The 25,709-nt window shown below is 42.3% G+C and overlaps 2 protein-coding genes across 12 annotated transcripts in view; both read right to left on the reverse strand.

The window, feature by feature from the left end:
- Window positions 1–4,155: 4,155 nt before the first annotated feature.
- On the reverse strand, window positions 4,156–14,407 carry FAM71D (family with sequence similarity 71 member D). Its single transcript, XM_019519950.1, has 6 exons — window positions 14,395–14,407; window positions 14,075–14,229; window positions 12,807–13,009; window positions 11,614–11,917; window positions 7,908–8,170; window positions 4,156–4,764 (listed from the first exon to the last, which is right to left on the reverse strand). Exons 1-6 carry the CDS (start codon window positions 14,405–14,407, stop codon window positions 4,647–4,649), a joined length of 1,056 nt encoding a protein of 351 aa, XP_019375495.1. The 3' UTR covers window positions 4,156–4,646.
- A 6,300-nt stretch (window positions 14,408–20,707) lies between these two features.
- GPHN (gephyrin) overlaps window positions 20,708–25,709 on the reverse strand; it is a 693,379-nt gene continuing 688,377 nt past the window's right edge. For all 11 annotated transcript variants that reach the window (XM_019519214.1, XM_019519213.1, XM_019519212.1 and 8 more), the window contains 2 exons: window positions 23,295–23,391; window positions 20,708–21,720 (listed from right to left, as the gene is read on the reverse strand). In XM_019519214.1, coding sequence (XP_019374759.1) covers window positions 21,587–21,720; window positions 23,295–23,391 — 231 coding nt within the window. In that variant the 3' untranslated portion in view covers window positions 20,708–21,586. The remainder of the gene's footprint in view (window positions 21,721–23,294; window positions 23,392–25,709) is intronic.

Here is a 25,709-nt window from a genome sequence, read left to right on the forward strand (position 1 = left end):
AGCAATCCTGCCAGCAGCCAAAGTGTGGCTCCAGCCAGCCAGGCTCTGGTTTTGAGCAGCACACACTGCCCCTGTGTGCGCCACTCCACTTTTATTTGCCTGGGTTTTTTTGCTCCCTGAATATCGCTTGCAGCATGGAGAACAACTGACTGTGCAGTATGTGGCTCTGCAAACGTCTGCAATGCCACATACTGCATGGTCATGCTCATCTCTGGACGCAACCTCTGGGTTTATTCTTTGAATCATATGGAAGTGTTTGCACACTCAACAGTGTTAGCACCCATGCAGCACCCTTAAAAGGATCTCACAAGACTTCAGGTGCTGTGGCATCTGGTTGAGAATCACTGAACTAGCCTGTGCACATAGGAGTGGGAGCCGCTACTTTTGAATCTCATGATATTGGATGAGCTAGGCTTCCTGGCAGCTGTATTACCAGCTGGGCCAGGGAGCCGCTCTTCCCTTTCCTGCTACCCACTCAAACATACCCCAGACCAGCTCACAAGTTTGCTTGACTACAGGCACCTGTCCAAGGTGCAAAGTTGTGGGGCCTGGTTTCCAACCTCAGACCCCTGGTGTGATGGGATTAAGCTGTATGAGGAAAGGTTGAGAGAATTAGTCTGGAGAAAAGAAGATTAAGGAGGGTTATATTGGTAGAGAGAAATTGTGACTAGATGGCAGGAACTGAGGCAGTGGATTTAAACTGCAGCACTACAACTTTAGATTAAATCTCAGAGAAAACTTCATAATTGCTAGAGCAGTAGGATAAGCTGTAAAGGAAATTGTGGTATTTCTTTCACTGGAAGATTGTAGAGGCTGGATAGGTCTCTATTTGGTACAGTTTAGGCATAGCATATCCTACATATGTGCAGGGATTTGGACTAAATGACACTTGAGTTGTCTTTCAAAGCTACATTTTGTAAATGTTACAATTAAAATGGCTGTCTCAGCCTGTGGCTGGAGGCTACAGTCATCTCTCTGAAAAATGGTCTCATTCCCATCAACGTGAATATGGATCCCCGCTGCAAAAGATCAAAACCAATTTCTCTTTTAGATTAGGCATTAGAGAAACAAGGTGCTAGTGTTTCAATACAACATTTAATTTTATCATAGTAAAAAGTAAGAAACAGCTTTAGGGAAATGTTTTTCTTCTATCTGTATATCTTTTCCCTTCTCCAACTGTTATCTCATCTTCAGTCAGGTTTCTTTTCTTTTATTCCTTCTTGTTGACAAGCCATATGAAATATTACTTGCAACAGACAACCCCTGCCTTACTGCTGCGCTTGACCTTTCCTGAAAAGAAACAGGATGAGCATGAGGGAAATAAAGCCCAGGAAAGTAAGGAACTAAAGGAGAGATAGGGACAGAAACACATATATACACATATAAAATCCAGAGAGAGAAAGAGGGAGAGAGAGAGAGCGTGCAATTCAGGCGCAATGGCTTCTCATTTTTTCTTATTACTGCTACTAGTCACAGCCATAGCAGAGTGAATTGCTGGTCTGTCTTCCAGACTAGTGCCTCCCTGCCCTTCCTTACAGCAGAGCTGTTTCAGACCGTCTCACTAGCCTTTCTCAACTGTTTACCTAAGAGCAGAAACGAGGTCTGTTCTCTACAGAACCACTGAAAGATGTAAAAAAAACCTGATACTAGTTGACCTGGTAGTGTCAGACTTCTGGCATACATCATGATACTATTTGGCAAGGTGTGAACTTCCTCACTAAAAGCTGATGATCACTAGTGTATGAGGACAGCACAGTCTAAGCTACAGTACATCCAGAGTGAGGAGAAACTTCCTTTTTCTGAGAGTGGCTTTGGGAAATGCAGGTTGAAAAATCATTGATAAGCATGCATTTGGGAAGGAGCAGGGGCAGAGAAGGAAAGAAGAAGGGAAGATGGAGGAAAGGGTCAGTGAGAGGAAGTATGGCTATTTGGAGGAGGAAATGCATGAAAAACAGGACTGCAAGATATCAAAAGTAAGAGAAACAATAATGCCAGCTGTTGCAGAACCATTGCAAGACTTGGGATTTCAAAGTCAAAATAACTCCAAGTTGCAATCTCTTGATCAAACCTTCTGATCTCCAGATTTTCCCAGCTGGTAAGTAGATGGAAAGGGATGGGGAGAGAGGAAAGGAGGGTGGTGGGAAGAGATTGAGGCCCCCACAGTGAGGAAGGGAGTGGGGCAGGAGCAGGGACAGGGGTGAATGGGGCCCCAGGGCTGGGGCAAGTTGTCCAGAGGCATGGGGGAGGGGCACCCCGCTCTGCAGCAGCACACAACCCTGAAGGAGGCATGTGGGCATGTGCCCCCTGTGGGCCAGAGTCAGGCTGCCTCCTGCGGGCTGGGGCTCTGTGCCCTGCTGCCTTGCCCCAGGAGCTCAGTGTGATGTCATTGCTGCCTGCTGGCTAGGCAGGGGACATGGGGCATGCTGGCTGCGCGGCACATCTCCTGCCCACCTGGCAGCACGAGGCACACTGGGATCACGCAGCTGAGCTCCCAGAACAAAGGCAGCAGGGTGCAGAGCCCCAGCCCACAGTGGGCAGCCTGCCTGTCCCCCCACCAGGCGCCTCTGGACAACCTGCCCTGTTCCCCATTCACCCCAGCCCCTGCTCCTGCCCCACTCCCTTCCTCACTGTGGGGGCCTCAATCTGACCCTGTTTTTCCTCTTCTCTTCCCACCCTGCTCCTTTCCCTCCACTTACCAGCTGGATGCTGTCTGTGTGTCTGTCAGTGTCTGCGTCTCTGTCTGTCTGCTCCTCACTCCCAAGCCACAGCCCCCGCAGGCCTGCTGCTGCCCCTCACTCCTGACCCACAGTACCCCGCATCCTTCCAGGGTGTGTGGGGACCCCCTCCCTGGGCTCCAACCCCTCCCCCCCGACACACACACACACACACACACACACACACACACACACACACACACACTTCAAAAATAGCATCTCATGATTTATGTGCTAGTCTCTTGATTTTTTAAGAGTTCATCTCATGATTTTTGGCACAGTGGGGTTGGCAATGCTGGAGAAAGGATATGAAAGGATTAAAAGATTTAGAAAGGGAAAGGAGGGAAAGAGAAGTTAATCAGATGCAAAGCTGAAAAACTGTAAATGACTGAGAAAGAAAAGCAGTTAGATACAGGAAGAAAATGAAGGAACAGAAAAAAGAATGAACCAGAGGGGAGAAAATCAATTATTATCTGTTGCTTGTAGAACATTTGTTGCAAGCACATTACTACAGATGGCGTACAAATAATTGGTTTGGTGTATCAGGTAATGGAGGCATGATTGAGGAGATAAGATACTTGAAAAATTTTGTCCTAAATAGGCAGTGGCGGGGGAGCATATTGTTTTGACATAAAGGAGGATATTTTTATATAGCTTATGTGCAACGTTTTCACAAGTTTTTGCAACACTGATGCTGTTTTTCTGATTGCCTTAATAGGTGTGTGTGAGTGGTGAGGAAATGCATAAGAACTTTTAGTTTCCAGTGGCTTTGGTATATCTTTGTTGGCAGTATATTTTACTGTAATTTAATTTAGTGTAGGCACAATATTTTAGCATGGAGTTCCATGGTAATAGGTATTTTAACTTTTTTTGAACAATTTATATCTGGGATTGCCTTGAAAATCTTGTAAAATGTGGGAAATCAAATACATGTAGATGATTAAAAGGGTGATCCATGGCTCTTTTACTGCTTGTATTAGTTAGATATAAAAATATAACATTTGCAGTAATGTTCCTGATGAAAATTAAATGTTGTCATACATGGTTGGGGGACCAAGATAGAGAGCTGGGCATGTGCTGGTTCACATCTTGTGGCCTTTACCCCACTTTGACTTGAATGGCCATTCTAGGAGGAGAGGAGAGTGTGAAAGAGAGAATCATAGATGACACATTCACAAAGATTCATATGAATAACCATAGGCAAACAGAGAAATGCAAGTAGACCCTCAGCCAGATGGAAGGTGACATACTAAATGGGTAAAAGAGAGAGATGTGTGCACACAAAAATAGTTTATTATGTTTTTAAAAATTAAATGTGGGTGCATAATAAAAATAATATTCCCAAAGGAATCAAGCCATGTGAATCACTACAAGAAACCAGCTGGCAGGGAGGATGTGGAATGACATACAATGGACAGAACAACAGCATAAGGTATGCAAAAGTAACTTTCTTTAGAGAACAGATCATTCTAACTTCTGGAGCTTGGCCTGAGTGAGAGAGGTTCATGGGGGGAGGATCATAACAACCTTGGTTCAAGTGTGTGCTTTACTAGTATACAAGATACTCATGCAACATATTCAGATGTAGGGTAGGTGACTTAAGTAATGGGTTCTGGTTTTTGCCACCATTTGGCAGACCCAGACTGCAAACACTTTTTAGTTGAAGATGTAAGGAAAAATATTAATACAGGAGTACGGGTTATGAGACAGCTTAGTGTCCAATAAGTATTTTGGGGAAAGGTGTAGAAATACAGGCTGTCAGAAAGGAAGTTCACAGGCACTACATTTCCAGATAGATACCATATAGACTGGAATAGTCTAAGAGAACTTAGTGGGGTTTCAGCCTCTCCTTGTAGAAATCCCTAGAGGCATTGCTGTAGAAATGCTATCTGGAGGAGCTCCATGCTACTCTAGTTTCAGTCCCTCCCATCTTCAGTCACAGAGCTGCAACACTGCTTGTGGGGGCAGGGATGGAAATAACTGTGAAAACATTTCATTCCTACCTGAAGTATGCAGATTGGTTTCAATTTTAGAGTCTGACCTATTTTCCCTGGAAAGAACAAAATCAAACAAAAACTTAAGTTCTGCCACAAATACTCACAAAAGAACTACAAGCTATTATTATTCTAATAACATGATCAGATATTAATAGTTATATCAATGCTATTTGAAACTTTGTCAGCAGCAGAAATATGCCCTAACTGTGCAATGTAGTGCTGCCTTTGAAATGAAGTTATGATAAAATGTACAAGGAATGTGAATGCTATAGGCTGCCATTATATAGCACACAACTGAACTGTTAATCCTGCTAACATGTGATTATGATTTGGAAAGTGATGATAATAAAAGTTTGCTTGTCCCTTGTCCTTGTGTGGGTGTCCAGGTGAATGGCACAATGAGTCTTTGTCTCTCTTCTTTCTCCCTCCTTGTTTAAACTATGGATGCAGCAGACTGCCCCTTTTCAGCACCTCCAAGGACATAAATAGGTCCCACAGGTTTTCTATACCAGATCATTGAACAGGCCAAGCACAGAGCACACATAGGCTTCACCTAGGATGGTGCACTGTGTACAAGTGTCTTATATACTTGGAATGTATAATCCTTTTCAGTATTTCCCTTGAGGCAGTGTGGCAACCTCAACATGGGCTTGTGTTCTAAAAGCACTATCTGGCCCATAATATCTGTGTCCTGTGTGACTGAATCAGAGCTTCTAGCTTTGAGGATAAAAAACTTAAAGCCCATGCAGCAGCTTGATGAGCTAGATTCTTGCTGGTTTCAAAACGTCAGAGAATATGCATGGAGCAGACACCTGTTAGGTCTCTGCTCATCTCCCTGTCCCTGCTGAAGTATTTACTACGATCCTTTTAGTGCTTCCTTCTATTTGTTTAAAAAGCTAAAGTTCCTAGGGCTTCTGCCACTCCCCTCTGCAAACTTTTCTGAAACGAAGCAGGTTGCATTTAATTTCTCATGGGTGTTCATTTTAAATACACTCTTTCTTAATTTCATCCCTTTCTTCCCATCCTGGTTTAACACTCCACACAATTGCTCTGTGCTTTTGAGTCTAAATCTTAAGAGGTGCTCAGCACTTGCAACTCCCATTGAAGTCTGGAGGATTTAGCCCGTGAAATTTGCATCTTTCAGTTTATTTGCTGTGATTCTCAGAGCAGAATATAATGTTACATGTGTAGTTAGAAAGAAGCTGCATAGAAAGGGATGCAACTTCCCTGGCATGTTCTGTGTATCATCATCAGTCTAACTCTCAGCTTGGTTCTGTTTACAGAATCATAATTACAAACGCTAGATCTTAAGATACCAGGAGTGTTTGTGAATCCCAGCAATAAAAAGTCCCTTCCTACACACAATGAGTGCACTTGAAATGGATTGACTGAGACACCAACGTTGAACACCGTACCACATTAACAGAAGTACTTTTTGCCTGTAATGACACTAGAGTAAATGGGGATACTTCCAATTGGCAGAACTTCCTGGGGACCCTGTCCCTTTCTTGCATGTAAGTACTTGTTAAATGTACTAATAAGCCATAAAAAATCCATATATACCCTTTCAAATAATGTTATTAAATGTTTTATGTTGGCTTATTAAACTACATATGTCATTGATGTCAGTGTTGGTGAAATATGCCTGACCAATATCCTTAGACACTGAAATCTTTCATTCACCTACAGAACTGGTGCAGTATGAACTGTGGCAGTTCAAGCTTCTCTTGCGCTGCCTGGCCAATATGCCTCATTCCTTATTGACATGGGATCATTCCTTCAGGTGAGAGGAAAGTGTAATCTCCAAAATCTAATGACTCTGTTGGTCTCTCCACTGGGACAACCAACTAGAACGCTATTGTGACAATTGGTTTATCATAGAATCATAGACAAGTAGGAAGGGACTTTTGGAGGTCCTCTAGTCCAACTCTCTGTCTCAGGCAGAATCATCCCTATCCAAACCACCCCATGTAAATCCTTGTCTAACCTATTACTAAACTATGCAATAAACCCTGTCACACACTACTATACAAGGCATAGCTGTCACAGCATGGGTAAAGCAGTGTTGTGGAGAGAGGGGTGCAATGGTGGTTAAAGTCCTTTTAGCATAGGTATTTATAATCTAAATACCTCTGTTAAAAACAGGACAGGAACTTCACTTATTTCACATAAGGGACCAAATAAAGTGTGAGATTTGTAGCACACGTATATAAGCTCATATAGGTGGGAGTGTAAAGAACAAAGCCCTCTGCACTGTACTGTAGGTGGTGTGCTGCATGCTTATGGCTTTCTGTGCTAAATCTCTCTCTCTGTGTACAGTTAGGCAAGGTGGTATTCTAAGCTCTACAAGCTAAGATTGCTACATCATCCATACCTTCCCTTCCCTTCCTTTCTCTTTTTCAGTGCAACTTTCCTTTTATCTGAGGGTAAAGGATTTTATTATTTTATTGATTATTAATAATGGGCAAATAGCAAGCAGCTAGATGCCCAGACCACAGTGACTTTCAGTAGGTCTCAGATACCTGTTTGCATAACTTTGAAAACTTCCCTAGGTATAGAACTACCTGTGGAGTAGAGGGGAAGTAATGGGACAGGAAGGACTTTTCCTTTCTCTTAGTACAATATGGCACACTGTGGCATAGACAGTAGCTTTTCTTCCTCTGAAGCATCAGTGAATAGGCACTTCTAGAGGCAGGACACTAGCTTAGGACCCTGAACTCCACATACCAGTATTCTGGTTTAGTAGCCCAGGATGGAAGATACTGGACTAGCTGGATCTATGGTTTGATCTAGTTTGGGAAATATTATGGAGAACATTTAAAACACAGGTTTCCAAAGTTGGCACCTAACTGTACACTGAGGCACTTGAAGTGGTCCAGTTTTGTGAAGTGCTGTGTATATTTGCAGATCCTTCTGCAATCAGAGAGGGTAGTGAGCAGTCAACCCTCATGAAAATCAGGCCACCTTCATTTAGGTCCTAACTGTCAGTGTAGAGGTGAGATTTTTAAAAGGATGTAAGTGGGCTTTGACCTTTTGAAAAGCCTACTGTACATTCTGAAGCAGCTTAGCCCAATAATTCTAAAAAGCTGCTCTAAGAATAACTCTGATGACATGAATATCCCATCTTTCATTCCCCAAAGTTCAAGCATGGAGACAATCTCTGCACCAAAATCAATATAACCATAGCCATACTTACTTGGATGTCTTCCTCTCCTTGCTTCTGTGCTTCTTTTGATGCAGGTTGTCATTACATTGTTGTTCCTCTGACTGCACGGTGGACTGCCTTGTGGTCTGTTTCAGGGAGCTTTGGGAAGTAACTGCCATCCCTCTCTTACTCTCCTCAATAGGACCCACTATACCAGAGATGGTAACTCGCTTGGAAGATGCTTTCTCAGCAGGTTCCTCTTTCTCTGCCTCTGGGATTGGCAGAAGTTTTGGAATCTCTTTGTGGTCATCTCGCTTTAAGGAAATAAGGAAGGCATTCAGCAAACAAGACACAATAAGAAAAGACACAAAGGAAATGCTCAGGTCGGGGCTGTTCTGTGTGACTGGGGCTTTGAGGACTGTGGGAATATAATTTACTATTTATGTATTCTTTAAAAATACTGAGTTTCCTGTTGGTGAAGGGTGTCAGGCACTTCAAGCTTTCTTACATCACCCTTTGCCAATGAATATGGACCTAGACCTACTTCTAGGTGGTGGGTGGGGAGTTCATGAATGTCAGTACTAGAGTTGTTTGGTGGCCTAAGTGTTAATTCTCTTTCCCCTTTCTGCGTCCATCTATTTTCAAGCAGCAGTCTTATATGGACAGTGGGCAAACAGGGCACCAAATATCAGGGGTCCCTGGGGGCCCACTTAAAGAGGCACAAAAATGGCAGCCACTGCTGCTTCTGGCTCAGCCACTGCTGCCACCCCTTCCATTGCTGCTGTTTAGAGTACAATCCCCAGTGTTGTGCCTCTGTTTCCAAGCTTCCTTTCCCTATGTTTTTTCCTCTTTCCTCTTATCTGAAAACAGAGATCAGCTATTTGCTCTGTCTGCTGTCCATATATTAAGATCGCTCCCTTGTAAATTGAGCCCACATTTTCTGCCTTCAGCTGGTAAATGCAGAGAAATGTCCAGGTCTCCCTTGTGCAAGGACAGACTTTTATATAACCAAAGAAAGCATGGAAAGGAAAGAACTTGATATAACAACCCTCTCTCAGGCTGATTTCCTAATTAAAGTTTAAAGAAGTTAAAGGAAAATAAAATAAAAGCATGCTTAATCCAAAAAAGTTCTCTTTCCTACAAAAGGAGAAGAACTTGAACCAGGAGCCTCTGATGAATCACAGGATAGAAATTTCCCTTCTAGTTCTTTGTGAATATTGCAAGAAGACAGTTGATGCTTTGGATTTTCAATTGGATATACACTCAGAGAAATAGAAATGGTAAATATCAGAAATAATTCTGTTTATGCCAACATATGACTTTTGAGAGGCACAATTAAAACTAAGTGTAGAGCCCCAAATACTTCTAAGCAATTAAACACACGAATTAAAAATAACATATTATATAGTCCCCCCCACACCCCAAAAAAGAACTACTGGTTTAATAATATGCAGTTGATCCAATAAAAGGTATCATCCACAAAAGTCCTTGCCTCTGCAAAAAGAACTGTTGAATTCTCACAAAAACTAATAATGCTGCAGCATAAGTTTTGTCAAGAACACCATGATCACCTCAGAGGAGCATTTCCAATCTAAAGACCCAATACACAAGAAAAATAAGATTGTACCTTCAGATAGATATATTAGGCATCTGTTTCTACTCCTGTTATTTCTATAGGATCCACTTGTTTCTCACAGGCAATTTTTGCTTGGGGGAACAAAATCTTGTATAAATCTCAAGATAAAGCCCAAAAGCAATGTTGCAGAAGATAATATCAGTGGCACTTCCCCCTACTGGATATCTCTCTAGATTCCTTGAAACTTGCGACCTGCTCCCTGGCTGCTATCTTTCCTCCTTAGATCCTACATAAACGACTCTCAGGCACAACAAATGATAGCTGACTTCTGATATTTGTCAGAAAAAAATTCTGATGAGTAGTAGACAAAGAAAGGCTTCAAGGGACCCAAAGAAAGATAAAATCTGAATAGCAAAAAGGGTACATATCTTTCTACCAGAATTTAATCTGTTCTGCAAGAGAAATCACAGATACCTGGGCTGCAACATAATTCTCAGTAAATCAAGGCATCAATCAACATCTCTTTTAGTCACAGGAACCAGCATACAAAAGGGTTCATTTTAAGGCCGGCAAATATTTGGTCCTTGACATCAGTTAAGAGAAAGCAGAAAACCTGGGATAAGGCTGATTATATAGGTATAGCTGAAGAAAGGAAATTATCATATGAAACACACTTGTATTTTTTTCTTCTCTGGGTGTTATTAGAAAAGTGAGGACATAACTTTTTAAACTGGTATTTGAAAAAATAATTAAACTGAGGACAGCAAACAGATAAGGCCCTTATCGGGGTAGCTGATGAAGAAAATGGTGCACAAACCTAACCTGGTGTATTGATTTCTCTCTTCCCTTCTTACCCATTGACCTAATTTATCCTTTTTCAACAGACTTTCTAGAGTCCAGAGAAGTGTCTTCCTCTCTACAGAATAATCTTTCTTCAAGTTCCCTCTAGTTTTCCTTCTAGGGTTTAGAAATAATTATTATTTCCCTCCCTGATCCTAGCTCAGGAAGAATAAGGTATTTGGGGTTGAGATGAAAGTAGCTCAGGCCTGCAGTGTGAATAAAAGAGAGCACTGGGTTTAAACTGCAACAAAGCAGATTTAAATACCAGACAAAAACGCCCTTACTGTTAAAACAGTAAGACAGTGGAACAAATTGCCCAGGGAGGTAGTAGAATCTCCCTCACCAGAGGTTTTCAAGAAAAGGCTGGATAGGCATATGTCTGGAACAGTATAGGAATGGTGTATCCAGTATTTGTACAGGGGTGGACTAGATGAAATTTGAGATCGCTTTAAACCCTGTGACTCTATGAGAGAGAGACAGAGGCAGCTAGGCTGAGAGACTGTTGCTTCTTGGGACTTGGTATAGTGACTTGAAAAAGTATGTTCTTCACCAGCAGCCATCCTGGTCCCTTTGATAATGTGGACCCAAGGCAGAATTTCCACCTGTCCCTCTGGTAAAAGCCCCTTGTATGAATATGCTGCTTCTGGTGGCTTCAGGAGGAATCCTGCTTCCCTTCCTGCTCCTGGTTCCTTTTTATCTGTCATGTATAACAAGGGATAACGGCTACCTTTCTAACTCTCTACTGGCACCTCTTTTCAAAGCTGGAACACTCACTTCCATTCCAGTAAGCCAAATGCCTAATGTTTCTTACCTGTCAGCCACCAAATATTGCCATCACCTCAAATATCAGGAAAATGACATCCAAAGTAACGGTGGCCATGCCTACATGGGACTCGGACTGTATAGTTGCTACTGTGTAGTAGTAGTAACCTGAGTTACTGCACAGTAGCACCAACTAATGTCTCTTTTGTGATGCTACTGTGTAGTAGCCTTACACTACTGTGCAGTAGTGTTGTATAATGGTTTTTGCTATGTGAAACTACTGCACAGTAGTACTGGGCTATTGTGCAATCAGTGTCTTGTGTAGATGCAGCCAGTATCAGATACCACACTTCTTGGTGTTCAAAAGGGTTACTCTGTCTCCATGGCCTCCATTGCCCTCAGGTTCTGTAGGGAGCTTGTAACAGGCTAGTCATTTTGATATACATCTCGTGTAAACTGAATTGTACTTTGTTTAATCCATGCAATAAGGGATATTGTCACAAGCATGAGACTCTTTTGACCAACAAGTTTGCAGAAATTGCTAACACCAAAGTTAACACCCCTCTCCTAAAGACTTACTTTCTCTGACTGGCTCCTTGTGCCTTGCCATTTCTCTGTTGACTGTGCACTAAAATTCTGATACACCACCTTGACTTCTGCACTGCTATTGCCATCTGGGGGAAATCGAAGGAGGGAGATGAGCCGTACCCATTGAAGGAAGAGGGGGCGCTGCTTCTCTGGTGTGGCACAGAGCTCCAGGTAATAGCAGCGGCCACTCACCAGCTTTAGCTTGAGATGACACTTCTCAGGATTGTGAATGGAGAGCTTCACAAACTTCAAAGGGAAAAACCTAAAAGAAAACTCTTTTTTGTCATAGGGTGATCTGAAGGAGAATACATGCTAAAGCACAAATGGAAACTCTTCTCAAAGACAGAATTGTGTCTTTTAGCTCAGAAACAATATGGTGCGTGCTCTTGGCTACTCCTCTCTTAGGTACCTCCAGCTATTTGCAGGAGAGAGGCTCAGTAGTGGCTCAAGAAGTCTGGGGTTTTTTTGGGGAGGGTTTAGTACAGTATGTTGACCAGACCACTAGAATTAACCCCAAATCACTTGAAAAGTGACCTTTAGCCTTTAATTTCCATAGGAATACAGGAACTGATACACGTCAAGCAGTATTCTGTCTACTTGCTTATACATTCTATCCAGTCCCTCATACATCATAGCCTTTTGTTTGATTTTTGGGTTACTGATGTACCTTGAATAGAGGATTTCTTTTGCTGCCCACAATGATGTACAGATCTTTTGTGTAGGTGGTTACAAAATAATCAATTTATAATCAAACACTACCTCTCTTAATTTCTCCTTCGTGCAGAAAACCACACCAATCCTCTTATACCTTGTCAGCTTCTGATATACTTACAGAATTACTAAGTAAGTGGTTTTATTTGTTTGTTAGCTTAAATCTTTGGCCTGGAATAGCTACCAGAGACGAATCCAAAGGTGCATGGTTAGCTAATGCTTAACTCAAGGGACAGAACTACTAAACAGATAGAACCATGCTGTTGTGTCAGGCCTGGGCAGAAGTCTCTATCATGATGTGTGCAAAGTTATTATTTACAGGGTAGCAGGTGTGTGGTTCTTATTTACGTTTAAAGGAATTTTAGGAATGAGCGGGGAAATAGTCATTAACCTTTGACCAAGAGGCGGCTCCAAAAAAACCCCAACCTTTGTGAGAAGAGTGCTCCATCTATCCCTTTTCAGTGCTGACTCACCTGCTGAGTACTAGCTGTTCTTTATGAGATGGCTGTTTTGAGAACTTCCAGAACTTTGATACAGCTTCCTGTTTGGGTGTAGGCACCGTGTGTGCTAGCAGCATCACATTGGGCAGATCTAAGCTGGGGCTGGATGCACAGATGCCTATGGTCACACAGTTGGGACGGTTGTGAACATAGATTGGTTCACCTCTCTTATTAACCTGCACGCAAAAACAGAGTCATGGCTGTATGTTATGGAGTGACACTATTATAATACAGACCAAATGTGGTATCACTGGCCTGGGATTCTCACTGCTTAGGTTTTGGGAATGAGAACAGAACAGAAGGTGGAAGAATGAGAGGGACATGCGTGTGAAGAATGGGAGAAGGAACCTATTCTGAGTAAAGAGGGACTGGAAATCAATTACCTGGAGATCTAGCTATCTAGCTCTTATACTGGGCTCATCAGCATGTTGCCTGACTGCCTAATGTAGGAAATATGCTTGGATGTCACAGAGTTAATTCTCCAGAACCACCTCACATTGCTTTGCATGGCAGAAGAAGTGCTTTGTTCTTGTGATCTGTCCTTATTCAATTATCTGTGTGTTATTGTAAACCTATGAGCTTCAGTCAGGGGCTAGATTTCTTTATGTTTAAGTGCTGCATAAACACAGAACAAAAACACAGTCCCTGCCCTAAAGAGCTTACAATTTATATGTAAAAGAAGAGAAAACAGATGGATACAGACAGTTGAGGGCTCACAAAGGAATGAGAGAGTATTGGTCAGCACAATAGACTAACCAGCACACCCAACTGTTGTCTGATTTTTTTTTCCAGGCATCAAAGAAAAGGATTGTTTTAAGGGTGAATTTGAAAGAGCTTTAGCTTTTAGTTTTGTGGTTTATTACAGGGGCACTCCTCCCACCTAGGAGATGCAACATGGGGGGATGCCCAAAGGTGCTTTTCTTTAGAAATTCAGAAAGTAGGTGATGGAGGTTGGCATCATGGGCTGATTGCAGGGTGTGGTGTAAACATTTCAGTAAGAAAATGAGAGATAACAGGTTATGTTTGCATGTGAGGGGAGATTAGGAAACATGCATGAGAGGGGGAATATACAGTATATACCTTTGTGTGTGCTAGTTGGCATTGCGTTGAGAGTGGAACAAAGACCGAGAACAGTAAAAATGAATATACGAGGAGATACTTCTCCAACTAGGGTATGAAAGTGGAGATAGTCTATTCATTCTATGCATGTGACAAACAAATTTTGTTGAATTATTTTTTACCTGTATAAAATTACTTTCAAACATGGGAGCACATGTTAAAGGGGCATATTCGCCTTGGCTAAGAACTCGCTGAAGATCACCCATAATGGACGTCTGGCTCCACGAGAATTTGCTTGTACTGAAGCTCCTAAAAGTAAAGTGGCTTCCCATGTTGCCTACACACAAAAGAGGAACAAATTAACAAGTTAAGAGGGGTTGTTCCAAAAAACAGAGAAAGAGTCAACAAGTGGCGGAACCCCAGAGGTTAAGAAATACAACAAACATGGACTTTCCCTTTAGAGGCTACATCATGTCATTAAAGAACAGAAAAACAACATTACCAAGCATGTACATTCTCGAGTGTCAGGGACAGCTCGATAGTCAGTACATCACTTTTTTCTTATAGTGATTACTACAAGAAAGTTCAAGTCATGAACAGATCAAATTAACTACTGGCTCAGGCTAGGTTCTGAGAATTGAAAGTATGACCTTCCAAAGGGTCTCAGGGAAGAGAACAAGCTTTGGGAATGAAATTAGTGCAAGGGTGGGCAAGATGCGGCCCACCAGGCCATTCTATCCAGCCCACAAGGCCCCTAAAAAATTTAGAAAATTTAATATATATCTGCCCCTGGCTGCCGGTCATATGGCCCTCGATGGCTTGCCGAAACTCAGTAAGTGGCCCTCCACCTGAAATAACTGCCTGTGCCTGATTAGTGGGATTTTTTTTAGGTGGGCACTCATAAATAAATCAGGAGGGCTATTTTTCAAAATAAATCAGAAATAATTTTAATACCTTTTAATACCTCTGTTCTATATCACTTACACTAACTACTCTTGTAACTTGATTCTTTCCCCCTCTTCTTCATGAAATCTCCTATGAAACAATTCTAAGAATAAAGATAGATCGTTTATGTATAAAACTTACACAATTCCAAGTGAATCACAAAATAGCTGATATCTGGGCTGCTGTATTTTAGCCTGTGCCTCTTGGTTTATAATTAAGTGAAGAATTATAATATTTTGTTAGGACTCCTCAGAATAGCTGTTTGCCACTGTTAAGATGAAGAGGGTAACAACAACAATTTACCCTTTTATAGCGTCTTTTGTGGAAACATACCAAAGCTCTTTAAAAATAATGGACCTGATTCCTGGGGCTGTGCTCACTGTAGCTCAGGCACAGGAACAAAGTGGCCTTTACTAGTTTTGTGCATCCTGGTTGTGTTGGCTGCCAGGAGCTGGGAAGGCATCATAATGGATTGGGTTGGCTTGTGCTCTCATAGGACAGTGGCATCAATTACATTTCTTGGCTGACTCAGGGCACAGTGAGGATGGCATAGATGTACCCAGTCCCAGATGTATCCAGTCCCATACTGCATATAACCCTCCCTCAGGGGTTTTCTTCATGAGAGTTTTCTGCATAAGTTAGTGCCTCTGTGCAGATACATAGTGTTAATAAATTGCAGCAATGTAAAATGGGGCTTGTACTCATGTGACTTACCCTGGTTTGAAACTTAGTATTTATGGCTCCTTCAATCTCTGCTCCATACAGGCAGGAGAAGACATGGACATTTTATGACATATAGCTCAATCTTGCTTTCATTGCACATAACACCACAGTGGACAGCAAACTGGTCCAGTTCAGGTCACTGGATGAATAATAGTTGACTGAAGCTGAGCCCACATAAAGTGGAAATTATGCTGGCTGAGAAAGGGGAACACTTTGAGCCACAATGTTGCTCATTAATACTTTCTACCATCTCCACTTGGCAAGAAGACTTTCATTCTGGTGGTCGGTGATCTGGCCTCAAAAGATGCACCATGTCCTAGCTGGATCACAGCTATACAACATACCTGGACATACAGTCATCAGCAGTGTGGCTCTGTCAAAGATGCTATTCTGCCAAAACAGAAATGTCATTCCCTGTGTTCCAATGAATACAGAATTACTTATACAGGAGAAACAGGCAGAGAAAGACTCATGCTATTGCCCAGATATTGGGAAACTCAATAAGGCCATGGAAGACCCAGAATATGCTTGGGCCTGAGTCTCCAACGGACCTTGGGAGTATCCTGACATAGAGCTATTGGCTACTTGAGGATGTCTCTCTCATGTTTCATGGACAGTTTCACTAGGTCATGTTTCTGAGGTGAGATGGAATAAAAACAAATTTTGAAATCCCGTAATTCTTTTTTTTGAAGTAGAATTGTTTTCCAGGCATCCCTTATCATTTCCCCTCGTGAAACTCTGATTAGTACAGAAGGCAGCAGCATGTCTCCCTAGCAACACAAGCTGCTCTGAGCACAACAAACCTGTTCTTTCCTTGCTGTTATGGCCTTCTGTAGTGCCAAATCAATTTAATCCAGCTCATGGGGAGCAAATTCCAAAGGGATAACATGGGAAACACCTGCCATCTACTACCTTCTTTTTAGATGAGCTCAGGTGCTACTGTACATATACACACACAGGATCGTTGAGAAAAGTAGGTCTTGGGCCATTTCAGGTTTTGTAAGTCAAGTTCATCATCTTACATTTTACCCAGTGTCTAATACACAGTGGTGACCTAAAAGCACTGGTATCTAAAACCTCCACTGGTATCTAAAAGCACTGGTATACCTTGGAATAGACAAGCTGCCAAATTCTGCATCAGCTTCAGCTCGCTCAACTATAAATATGTTCACTGAGCTAATCCCCTAAGAATGCAGCAAATCCCATCTACCATGTGGCTATTAAATGTTACATTCCAAGAGGTTTCCCACCAGCCTTTACCCATGAACCTGCCTGTGCCAGGAGCACATCCAAATGCATGTTAGCTGGAGGAAATTGTTACCCTGAACTTTTTCTTTTGGCTGTCTCCACGTGTGCATAAGCTGCCTTGTGTGGGACTTACTGGACTTGCCAGCAGTTCTCTACGGCAAAATGTAGCAGCAGCCCACCTCACTAAACTGCTGGTGCTAGTGGACAATCCAGCTGACAGTTTGCCTGCAGTAAAAGATCAGTAATAAGAATTAAAAACAGTGTCACCAACATAACATAGCTGCAAAGCCACTATGGCAGGGCCTTTCTGTCTAGCGTGGGACAGATCCTCAGCTTAAAGTAGTATAGCTTCAACCAAAGTTCTAGCTCAATGCATTTTTTCAGAGTAAGGAAAGTTTTCCAATGAAAAGCACGTCCCCACAGCTCTACTAGTCTACTCTGATTTCACCCTGACTTTAGCAGATGATATTCCTCTGTCCCTTCACAGTGGTCACAAATCAAGTCAACAGCACATAGCTCTAAAAGTGGCAGTGACATCAAGTCCTCTGCAAGAATTCCTATTGAGCACTGACGTAATAATACTTCAGTAGAACGTTGGTGTCAATGGGAATGCTGGGAGGTCCAGTATGTACACTCTTTCTTCTGTACCTTCCCTTGGGGAAGGAAAGGTAGGTGTTTTCCCAGATTTCTTAAGCCTCCTACAGCAGGAATTGAACATTTTGTCCCTTTAGGGAAACAATTCCAGCTAATTCTTGAGAGAAAAATGTGACTGAAGTATAAGGGAACATTTTACTTTGAGGAAGGCAGCGCCTGTTAAATGTATTTTTCCCTGTCATATTTTACTGCTCTATTATTTTCAATCGCATTTTACGGTCCTGGGCACCCTTAAAGACTTGTAACTGGCCAAGGGAGGATTTTTTTCACAGGGGTGGAACAGTGGCAGATGCCTGCAAAGCTGTTGCTTGAGGCTTCCCCCACCCCCTTTACAAGAGTTGGTGAGGATGACATGCTAGTGGCCCGATGGTATGCTGGAGGTATGATGGTAGCAAAGCAGCGCTGCTGAATTGAAAATGTAAGAGAAACCATTATACCATTAGATAAATCTTTGGTGTACCGACATGTTAAATAATGTATGCAGTTTTGGTCACTCCATACCAAAAAAGGGTATAGGAGAACTAGAAAAGGTTAAAAAAACCCAACCTTTACCTTTTCTAGTTCTCCTATATCCTTTTTTGGTATGGAGTGACCAGAACCGTATACAGTATTTAAGAAAAAAAAAAAGTATATAGGAGAACTAGAAAAGGTAATAAAGGTAACGAAATTATCAGGGCCATGGAACAACTTCCATTAAGGGAGACTGAAAAAGTTGTGATGCTTCAGCCTGGAAAGAAGACAACTTGAGGGGGAGCTGATACAGAGCTATAAAAATCATGAATGGTGTAAATAAAATGACTAGGGAATGACCTCTCATAATACAAAAACTAGGTGACACTCGCTGAAATTATCTGGCAGCAAGTTTAAAACAAACAGATTATTTTTCCTTTTTTTTTACAAAATGAAAAATTGGGGTGGGTATAGAAGTGCTCTGTGCACGTTTCACAGCACTGTAATATAGAGTACTTTTTATAGCATGATAAAGTTACAGCAAGTGCAGTGTTGCGGGGGGCGGGGTGGGGGCTCTGAGCCTCCCTGCACTTTCCAGGCTAGGAGGCAGGGGGCATTCTGCAGCCTCCTGGGGCTTCTCCGCTGGTCAGAAATTTGACCGCTGTACAGAAGTTATTTAAAAGGCTGTAGATTGCTAACATCCTGTAAAATACAGCACTTCAAATTTAATACCTCTTTTAACAAGGGTTAATTTAAAGCAGTGTTTCTCAACCTTTTAAGTAACAAGTACCCCCTAACTTCTGAAAATTGTAATAAGTACCCCAACACTCAATTTTCCAGGGGATTTTATATTTACAGACTAACGTGTACCATATGTTGGAAGAAGGGCTGTGTATATAAGGCCATGATGTGACAGATGTTTGATCTGGTGTGGGTAGGGTTGCCACCTTTTACACCAGGGGTGTACAACTTGAGTATGTACCTGGGCTAGAGGTGATGCTGGCCAAAGCTAGGAGGGCTGAACCCAGTGCCGTGCAAAGCACGGCATGCTAAATTATTACTAGGGAATTTAAAGCACTGCGCAGTGCACGGAGTACCATATTTTTTGCCATAGTTTTGAGAGGAGGAAGGGGTGAGAGAGAGAGAGGAAAAGAGGGCGAGAGAGAGAGAGTGTTGGGGCATACCTCCTGCCTGTGTCTCGTGCACCCCCAGGGGTATGCATACCACAGGTTGAGAAACTATGATTTAAAGCACTGTACCCAGCAGCAGGGTGTGACACAACTATTCTCTCAGATTTTTTCACACCATACTGCTGTTTAGCATTACCTCATGGGTGTAATGGAATTGCCACTACTGCTGTCTCATGCTGTTCTTCCATGGAAAGAGTTAATTTTCCAGAGATGGCAGCTCAGTTCCTCTAAGGCAGTGTTTCCCAACCAGTGTGCCATCAGAAATGAACAGGTGTGCCACAGAATTTTGCCATGGCAATGAGCTACAATAGGTGCTGACAGGATTTATCTTGGGCTAAACTGACTCAACCATAATATTCAGGACCATGTCAATTAACATTCTTGTTCAAAACTCTTATTCAAATTGAGTAAAATTTGGGAGTGTCTACACATGTCACTATGGCAATGTTGTTACTGGATTTAGTGCTTCCAAAAGGAAGTACAAATCATGGTGCAGTAACAGTCTGTACTGCACCATACGAATGGTGCATGGTTATTTTTAGTAGCTATTTCACGGTAGTGACATGCTGTAGCAGGGGAGCACATCGCTGTGGCGAAGTAGCTACTGGTCATGTGTATATGCCTGCAAACACTACCTTGTCATAGTGCGTTGCTACAGTGACGTAGCATCAGGTGCAGATGCACCCATTGCATAGGTATGAACGGGCCTAAGAGCTATTTATAGGTTTTTCTTGAGTCTTACCTTATCTTTCTCTGTAACATGGGCTCTCCAACAATGTGAACTCTCTCTCCTAAAACTGTTCTTAGTAATGAGGTTACTTATGAATACTAATTTTTATATTCTACACTGCCTTTTGCCTGGTACTAATACATTATATAATTCTTCACATTGCATTGAAAGGGGAAGCCTTTCACAACATCTCCCTTTGACTTGTAACTTGAAGTCCCTGTGCCCCTTCTTCCCCACTCAGCCCCTCCCCAGGTGCAACTAGAACCTGGTACCATAGTAGCAGTAGCTGAGCATCTTACAAACATGAATGAATTTATGCTAATACCATCCTTGCAATGTAGAGAAGTGTATCTTCACTGAACATTTGTGAAACTGGCACAAAGCAATTAAAAGGCCCCATTACACACAGTGGTAGAGGCTGTGGCAATCAGGAACTGGACTCAACTGAGTTCCCATCCTAGGCCTTACCCAGAAAACACCCACAGACAGAAATGTTCCAGAGGAAGCTGGCTAGCATTTGACACACCAAATCCCAAGTACAGGGTTGTTGTAAAGGGCTGTAACCTGTAAATGGCATCAGTGTTGGACATGGGATCATCCCAACTCTGTTGAAAAGGGGAAAGAAGGCCTACAGTGCTAGATCATATCTAGTATATCTCAGGGGTTATTGCATATTTGCCATCTAATTCAGCAAAAGCACAATATGATTTTCAGCCTTTTTCAATACCTCTTTCTGTAAGAGACTTTTATACAACCTCTTACTTAGAACCATACTTTTTCAGCTCACTCACTAACTCACCATAGACAATTCCTTTAATCCCAGCCACTGCTCCAAAAAAGAAAGAAATGTTTTGAAAAAAACAAGGCTAGAACGGTGAAATTTTAAATAATGATCAAGGATTTTTTTTTATTCATTTAAGTTTCAATATCATTACAGAAAATGTTATGGTACAGAGTTGTTTAACATTAGTTTTATTTCTTTGCTCATTTAATTTCCACACGAATGCTGGTAACACTAATATCTGTACAAGATCAGTCTTTGATTTTTTTTTAATTTTCAGTTCTGTACATTTTTAAATGTATTGGTTAAAAAGGCTGTCAGCACTTAAGGAAGCAATTTTTTTTGTTTGTTCAAATAAAAGGTATCCAGTTACTGCCCAAGAGTACTGAGCTGGGTGGCTGCTGGGACAAGAGAGATCCCTGAATGCACAGCGAGGGGGGAAACCTCGGGGCTTCATTGGGTTCCCAGTGCAGCCACTCTGCTTTTGGCACTGTGCACATCAACACGAGATACAAGATAAAGAACAAGCAGAAGCTCTCTGTGAAGCGGTTATGAAGCATACTAATAAGGGAAATCCAAGTGTTGTCTACGCTAGTATAAATAAGCAGACAGCCTTGTTTTAAGAGCATAAGTAGTTGTATCTTAAAGATGAGAAAAAACACAAGTTCTGCAGGCACCTACTGCTGTCTACTAAAAGCTACCGCTATCAGAACTAGCATTGAACACACAAAGCAATTGCAAGAAAGGAAAAAGTTGCTTTGATATAATCAGAATAAATTCCTTTGTTAAGATTTGTTTTTAAAGATTTTTTTAAAAGGTATTTATTTAAATTCCATTTGAAATATAGTTCAAGATGTTGACTATACTGATCAACTTTTATCCAAATCAGAAAAACTAGCTGTGCCGTTGCATATTACAGGATACAGTCAATGATATGTGGACATGCATCAAAGCTTCGCTCTTTCTGGTGGCATCATAGCCTTCCAATGACCATGACGTCCACCACCTCCCCCTTGTGAAGTTCCACATACTGCTCTGTCTTTGGAGGTAGCATCAACAGTCCATTGGCACTGCGCATACTCATCAGACGACTACTCATCTGATTTCCTAGAGGGAAATGAGAGAAAGATTCCAATCAGCAGTGCAAATGTCACAAAACATCAGTTCAGAAGAACTTAATATTCTCAGTCTTCTTTGGTACCCTCAGCCTTGCAACATGTCTTGAAGGTAAACAATCTGGGCACTCAGGACCAATGGAGAAGTGAATAGAGTCAAAAGTCATCACAGAGAATGCTCTGCCCTTTGCTTCCTGCTTTTCAAACCAGAGGACTGGCAATAAGAGCATCCCTTCTGCCTGAAACAGGACAAAAGAGACTGTGTGCATAGGAAAACCAAAAATTCAACCATGTGGTACATCTCAGATAAAAATCAATATCTCTGGAACTGAATCAATACGTGGAACTGAATCAGAGCCTCTCCAGTCTGGGAAACTAATTCTGTGGAGTGCTAGCAAGTCACAATCTCTGCTAACTGAAGAGTCCAGTGGCCCCCAAGGAAGGCTGCGTGTAGAGTGCAGGGTCAAAATCCTAGCCTATGCAGCACCGTGCTTTAGTATTTCTTTTTGGAACTACTAAAGCACAGCACAGTAATCGCCCATCCTGCACCATGTGTGTGGCACAGTTAGATTTTGCTGCTACGTGTGCTATAATGGAGTGCGCCACTATGGCAACATAGCTGCCAATCACATGTAGACTCACATGATCACTACATTGCCATAGCGTACTGTACGGTGACATACTGCGTTGCTACGTTGCCGTAGGGCGACATGTAGACACACCCATGCAGATGGAAAAAGTGCTCAACAGTTGTTGTTACCAGGAATTCTGGGAGCAATTCAGGATCTAACAGTACCCTCACACATCACAAACCCTGTTAACAGAAAGTGATTTTGACTGAGAGAACACTTACCATCTGCCAGCTCTTCTGGCTATTTCTCACATTCAGCTAACGTCATCTCTGTTTTTATCTGAATTGAGATTCAACTTGGCAGCCTCCATTCAAACCCCAACTTATATTTGTGTTTAGTGCAAACATGAAAATAAGCAAGTGTGTGCAAAAACAAAGATGTATGAATGCATGTGCAACAGAAGGTATACACACAAGCAGGAAGATGTACACAAGAAAACATGCATCTAGAGTGAGCACATGGATAGGCAATCATGTGACTATACCCTTGAGTATGCTAGCAAATGTGTTTGCCACATTATGAGTGCATGTTAGTGTACTTACATGGATGTGTATTAGGGCTGTGCAAAGCTTTGGTTGCTGATTCAATTCAGAGGAGATTTGGCTCAATTCAGAAAAGATTTGGAAAGCTCTGGAGATTCAGGTAGTCCCCACTCGCTGCTGCAGGGCCAAATCTCCAAATCAGATTCAGCCAAATTAATTTGGCACAATGATTTGAATCACTGAATCAAATCACTGTCCCCCAAATTTGAATCCAAATAGTAGCCGCTTCGCACAGGCCTAGTGTGTAAGTGTATGTTGGTGAATGAGCAAATATATGTATGCATGTATGTACATACACATACATGCATACATATATTGGGAACAAATGCATGTATGTGTTTGATTGGTTGTAAACATTTCTGTGGTTGAGTTTGTCTGTGTAAGTGACTAACCTGTACTCTGTGCCCAAGGCAGTGGTTCTTGGTGATGCCAAGTCAGTATGCACCGATGGTATTCTGGGCGAGGATCCAATTTAACATCACATGATAACTGCAAGAGAAGCAGAGAAAGGAAAAAGAGACAGCCTGTCATTCACAGTCCATTATCCAAGATACCCACATTGTCAGGCCAACTTGTTCTTTCTTGTTTCCTTAAAACTTGGGTTTGGGGTTGATGTCCAAGACCCATTTAGGGTAAGATAAAAAGCTCAGAGGTGGTAGTGGTGGTATCGAGAAGAAATGTGTTAGGAGCTGGAGGACAATGATTATGGCATTAGAATATTAAAGAGTGTTTGGGAGTTTGTTTTTGTAAAACAGATACAGGTTTCCCTTGCTTTATGCTGTACATGGATTCCTGGAAAACAGCGCATAACTCAAATTCGCATAAAGGGAACCCACTTTACAATGTAACAAATAGGGATACGTTCCAAGACCTCAATTGTACTGACCCCCAGACCTATTTCTACCACTTTTACAGGAGAATTTTGGTACTCACCAACAGCAGACAGTGCACACAAGCACAGGCCACTGTCATAATGGGGATGGCAACTACAGAAAAGTGTTGCGGATAATGAGCGTGGAGAACAGATCTACACAGGAGACTATATTTTGGTGTGCATCACTCTCACAATGCATCGCACAAAGCAGCTGACTGCAGGCTTCCACCACACTGATCGCATAAGAGTGAATGTATCTTGCATATAATGAACTTTTGGTATAAAAAGGGTCATCACATAAGAGCGAATTTACACATACAGAACCTGCATAAAGTGAGGGAAACCTGTATTTAAAAGCTTGTTTTTCACTAAGGTTTGAAGAGAACAGCTCTGTGGAGAAAAAATATTTAGAGTTTGTTCATTATTCCTGGATTATGCTACACATCAGTAGGACTCTGATACACATTCAGACTACTTCCAGTTATGATGCAGGGGAAATATTCAGTCATTGGCAAGAAAGAGGAGACATAGGAAAAAAGTCCTAATTGAATTCAGCAAGAGCATCTCTCAGTCTGGCCAAGGGCATTCCAAACTGGGGTCCCAAAAACTGAAGTACCCAATATCACTGGCTTCTTTTAAGTATTTTGGCCAAAGGACAGAGGAGGAATTGGGACTACAGAGGAAGTGCAAGATGGGGACATAGTAAGGGTATGGTGACAAAAAAGGGGAAAGAATTTAAAAGAAAACATAGAAGGAAAGGAAAACCTAGAGAACAGTAAAAAGAGTCTGAATGAGAGACAAGAAAATGGAGGAAGTAAGGAGAATATGAAGCTCTGGGAAGACAGAGAATCCTAAGCTATGACGAGAGAAGAAGCCTCAGTTACTGGCCTGCTGCCTTAGGCACCCACTGGCTGCCAGGTGGGAACAACAGAGGAGAGAGAAGCAAAGACAGTGGAAGGTTGGGGCTTCTAACTAAACTACAGGTTAAGTATTAGGAAGATGCTTGAAACCAATTCTCCCTTCTCTATGCACAGGTCAGTTCCTGGTGCACCAAGGACCCTTAACTGACCACTCAGTTTGAGCAGCCAGAGCGGAAGCTGAAAAAGGCAGCTTATTGTTGTTTTTTTCAAGGAAGCAACAAAAGGAAAATCATTTCATAATAATAAACTTATGGATGTGTACAGAAGTTGCTTTTTTGCCATTTAAAGTGCCTTATTGCTGTGAGTTAACAGAAGTGCATGGCTTTACAGCGCTGTAAAATGGGTACAGCACTTTAAATTAACCCTTGTGAAATGAGGTATTAAATTTGAAGCACTGTCTTTCACAGCACTTTAGCAACCTACAGTGCTTTAAATAACTTCTTTGCCTCTGTCTTCCTCAGTAAGGACCAGAACTGCCACCTCCCTGCTGGGCCCCCTTTGGGCCCCGGGGGAAGCTCACCTGGGCCTAGAGTGAGTGATGATTTAGTTAGGGAGCTTCTGGAGGGGCTGGACATTTTTAAGTCAGCCGGCCCAGATGATCTTCACCCTAGAGTCCTGAAGGAACTTGCTGGGGTCATTGCAAGTCCCCTGGCATGGCTTTATGAACGCTCGTGGTGCTCTGGAGAGGTGCCGGAGGACTGGAAGACGGCCAACGTGGTTCCCATCTTCAAAAAGGGGAGGAAAGAGGACCCGGGGAACTACAGGCCAGTCAGCCTTACCTCAATCCTGGGCAAGCTGTTCGAGAAAATTATTCTGGCACACATCCAGGAGGGGCCAGCAGGGAATGGCATGCTCAGGGGCAACCAGCACGGGTTCATCAGCGGCAGGTCCTGTCAGACCAACCTGGTGGCCTTTTACGACCAGGTCACTAAATCATTGGATGCAGGGGTGGCAGTGGATATAGTTTTCCTAGACTTCAGGAAGGCTTTTGATACTGTCTCTCACCCCATTCT

This window comes from Gavialis gangeticus, unplaced genomic scaffold (assembly GCF_001723915.1).
Source record: "Gavialis gangeticus isolate Ggan-Ray unplaced genomic scaffold, GavGan_comp1, whole genome shotgun sequence".
Taxonomy (NCBI): domain Eukaryota; kingdom Metazoa; phylum Chordata; order Crocodylia; family Gavialidae; genus Gavialis; species Gavialis gangeticus.